This window comes from Dama dama, chromosome X (assembly GCF_033118175.1).
Source record: "Dama dama isolate Ldn47 chromosome X, ASM3311817v1, whole genome shotgun sequence".
Taxonomy (NCBI): Eukaryota; Metazoa; Chordata; class Mammalia; order Artiodactyla; family Cervidae; genus Dama; species Dama dama.
Window position 1 is genome coordinate 91,496,982 of NC_083714.1, and position 3,702 is coordinate 91,500,683.

The window sequence follows — 3,702 nt, forward strand, 5'->3', positions numbered from 1 at the left end:
TGGAGTTTCAGCTTCAGCATCAGTCCTTCCAATGAATATTCAGGACTGATTTTCTTGAGGATGGACAGGTTGGATCTCCTTGCTGTCCAAGGGACTCTCCAGAGTCTTCTCCAACACCACAGTTCAAAAGCATCAATTCTTCAGTGCTCAACTTTCTTTATAGTCCAACTCTCACATCCATACATGACTACTGGAAAAACCATAACTTTGACTATGCCACCTTTGTTGGCAAAGTAATGCCTCTGCTCTTTAATATGCTCTCTAGGTTGGTCATAGCTTTTCTTCCAAAGAGCAAGCATCTTTTAATTTCATGGCTGCAGTCACTAAATCCAGTGATTTTGGAGCCTAAGAAAATAAAGGCTGTCACTGTTTCCATTGTTTCCCCATCTATTTGCCATGAAGTGATGGAACCAGATGTCATGATCTCAGTTTTTTGAATGTTGAGTTTTAAGCCAACTTTTTTTTTTTTTTTTTATGCTGCAAAAAGCTTTATTGTTTCCATTTGGTCCAAGGCTTGAGAGAGTGCTCCAGGATGTTAAAAAGCTGCCTAGTAGCTGCAGAGAGGGGCTTCAGGCAGCCCTGATGTTAGGTGGGTTCTTCAAAGGCCACTGGTCTCCAGAAGCTCCTAGTCGTGCTTGAGGGTGAGCCTCTCGAAGAGATACTCGCCCAACCCAGCCTGGGGACCAGCCAGCCTGCGGAGGTTGGTCAGGTGGTCACCCATCTTCTTGATGAGTTTCACTTCCTCATCTAGGAAGTGGTTCTCCAGGAAATTACAGATGTGGGGGTCTCCGCGGGCAGAAGCCAGGCCATGCAGATCCAACAGGGCTTGATTCAGGTTCTTCTCTACGAGAAGGGCGGCTTCCATAGCGTCCTGCGTTTTACCCCACTCATCTTGAGATGGCTTCTGCACGTCCAGGAAGAGGGCGGGGCCGCCACGCTGGTTTTGGAGTTTCAAGAGACGCTCCGCGCCCTCGCGCTTCTCCTTGGCCAATTCGCGAAAAAAGTGACCCACACCCTCCAGAGCCACATCGTCGCGGTCGAAATAGAAGCCCAGAGAGAGGTAGGTGTAGGAGGCCCGCAGTTGCATGTTAACCAGGCGGTTGACGGCGGCCTCCACCTCGGTAGAATAATTCTGACGAATCTGGGAGCTCATGATTGGTCGGTAGTAAGGAGTTAAAAAATGGTGGCTGGTCCCGGTGATTGCGGACAGCTGAGTGGCTGACTCCGGAGGTTGCGACTGGAAAAAAGGTTGGAGAGTAGTCGGAGGCTGGAGCAAGGGGCGTCCCTGGGTCTGTTCCGTCCAAGCACTGTTGAAGCAAGAGACAGATCCGCGGGGCCGCCGAGCGCACTTCCTTAAGCCAACTTTTTCACTCTCCTCTTTCACTTTCATCAAGAGGCTCTTCAGTTCCTCTTCACTTTCTGCCGTAAGGGTGGTGTCATTTGCATATCTGAGGTTATTGATATTTCTGCTGACAGTCTTGATTCCAGCTTGTGCTTCATCCAGCCTGGCATTTCACATGAAAAAAGAAATGGCAACCCACTCCTGTATTCTTACCTGGAGAATCCCATGGACAGAGGAGCCTGGCAGGCCATGGTCCATGGGGTCGCAGAGAGTCAGACATGACTGAAGCGACTAAGCATGCATGCACACACTCTGCATATAAGTTAAATAAGTAGGGTGACAATACAAAGCCTTGACGTACTCCTTTCTCGATTTGAAACCAGTCCGTTGTTCCTTGTCCGGTTCTAACTGTTGCTTCTTGACCTGCATACAGGTTTCTCAGGAGGCCGGTAAGGTGATCTGGTATTCCCATCTCTTGAAGAATTTTCCACAGTTTGTTGTGATCCACACAGTCAAAGGCTTTGGCATAGTCAATAAAGCAGAAGTAGATGTTTTTCTGGAATTCTCTTGCTTTTTCAATGATCCGATGGATGTTGCCAATTTGATCTCTGGTTCCTCTGCCTTTTCTAAATTCAGCTTGAACATCTGTGAGTTCTTGGTTCACATACTGTTGATGCCTAGCTTGGAGAATTTTGAGGATTTCTTTGCTAGTATGTCAAATGAGTGCATTGTGCGGTAGTTTGAACATTCTTTGGCATTGCCTTTCTTTGGGATTGGAATGAAAACTGACCTTTTCCAGTCCTGTAGTCACTGCTGCCTTTTCCAAATTTTCTGGCATATTGAGTGCAGCACTTTCACAGCATCATCTTTTAGGATTTGAAATAGCTCATCTAGAATTCCATCACCTCCACTAGCTTTGTTTATAGGGATGCTTCTTAAGGCCCGCTTGACTGAGCTCTCTGAGATGTCTGACTCTAGTTGAGTGATCATACCATCATGGTTATCTGGGTCATGGGAACTCTCCAAGAGCAAGAAAATGAAATCCTACTTGGGGCTGACTGGTTATCACGGTTAGTTTTGTACCACAGCTTGAGGCCCTGGTCATGCTCTTGGATCTACTGATGAGAAGGAGAAACCAGGGGTACTTAGAAAACTCAAGAGAAAAGTCAACTAATGACCTCTCAGGTGATTTTGTGCTGCTGGCATCTGCTCAACATGTGTACTTTTTACTGGTATTTAGCTTATTGCTCATTGCAAGCCCCATTCCCTTTACTATACCAATAAGCTTTCACTTCCAATGTGAATTAAACATTTTTCTTACCCACTCTGACTCTTGCTGGATTTCTTTCCAGAAGGCAGCCATTGCACTGGTTCTTTGAGGATTTAGGCTAGTTTGATTCTACAAGTTTTTGTTTTTATTCATTTATCTACTGCAGTTTCCCAAAGCACATGTTCTCGGATAGTAATAGGTGTTACAAAGTTTTTAAAAATTAATTAATTTTTCATTGTGCTGGGTCTTCGTTGCTGCACATGGACGTTCTCTAATTGTAGTGCACAAGCTTCTCATTGTGGTGGCTTCTCTTGTTGTGGACCACAAGCTGTAGGGCTCACGGGCTTTGGTAGTTGTGGCACCTGGGCTTAGTAATTGCAGCTCATGGACTTCATTGCCCTGTGGCAAGTGGAATCGTCCTGGACCAGGGATTGAACCCATGTCCCCTGCACTGGCAGGCAGACTCTTAACCACTGGACCACCAGGGAAGTCCTGTAACTAAATTTTTAAGGGATTGGGTTTAAAAATGTTAAGCAGCTTTCTTTACTACGGGTTTTATCAGAGTCTTTAACATTATAATGCCCACTGTGGATTTCTATGAAGCAGGGGCTCTAGATGCAGTATCTACCAAACTTATTGACCAAGGAAATTTTTCTTTCTTTCTTTCCCTATGGTACATCTCAAGAACATACTATGTGAAGACACATTTTAGGAGACATTGCTCTCATAAGGGAACTCTAATATCTTGATCCCACTTGGTCAGAGAAAAGGAGTTAGCTTATGTCTCCTGTTCTCTTAGCTGTCTTGCTTTCCACTAAGGGCAAATACAGACCAAAAAAAGGAAAGTAGTTTTCTTTTTGCAGAAAATCTCATTACTTTCCAATGAAAAAAAAACACTTCTTCTCCTAATAAAATGTTAAATATTTTCCTGCAAATCTTTCCCTTTTCAGATACAGTGTATCAGTTAGGACTGCATTTGACTGCATGTAACAGAAACTCAACAGTGGTAGCTCAATAAAATAGGTGTTTTTTTTTTTAACCAAAAAAATCCAAGGTAGGCAGTCCAAGGGTGGGTGCATCTGCTCAAGGT

The 3,702-nt window shown here is 44.7% G+C and overlaps 1 protein-coding gene across 1 annotated transcript; it reads right to left on the bottom strand.

Moving 5' to 3' along the window:
* Positions 1-514: 514 nt before the first annotated feature.
* On the bottom strand, positions 515-1,182 carry LOC133051881 (ferritin light chain-like). Its single transcript, XM_061136553.1, has one exon. It carries the CDS (start codon positions 1,151-1,153, stop codon positions 626-628), a length of 528 nt encoding a protein of 175 aa, XP_060992536.1. The 5' UTR covers positions 1,154-1,182; the 3' UTR covers positions 515-625.
* Between the last annotated feature and the right edge of the window lie 2,520 nt (positions 1,183-3,702).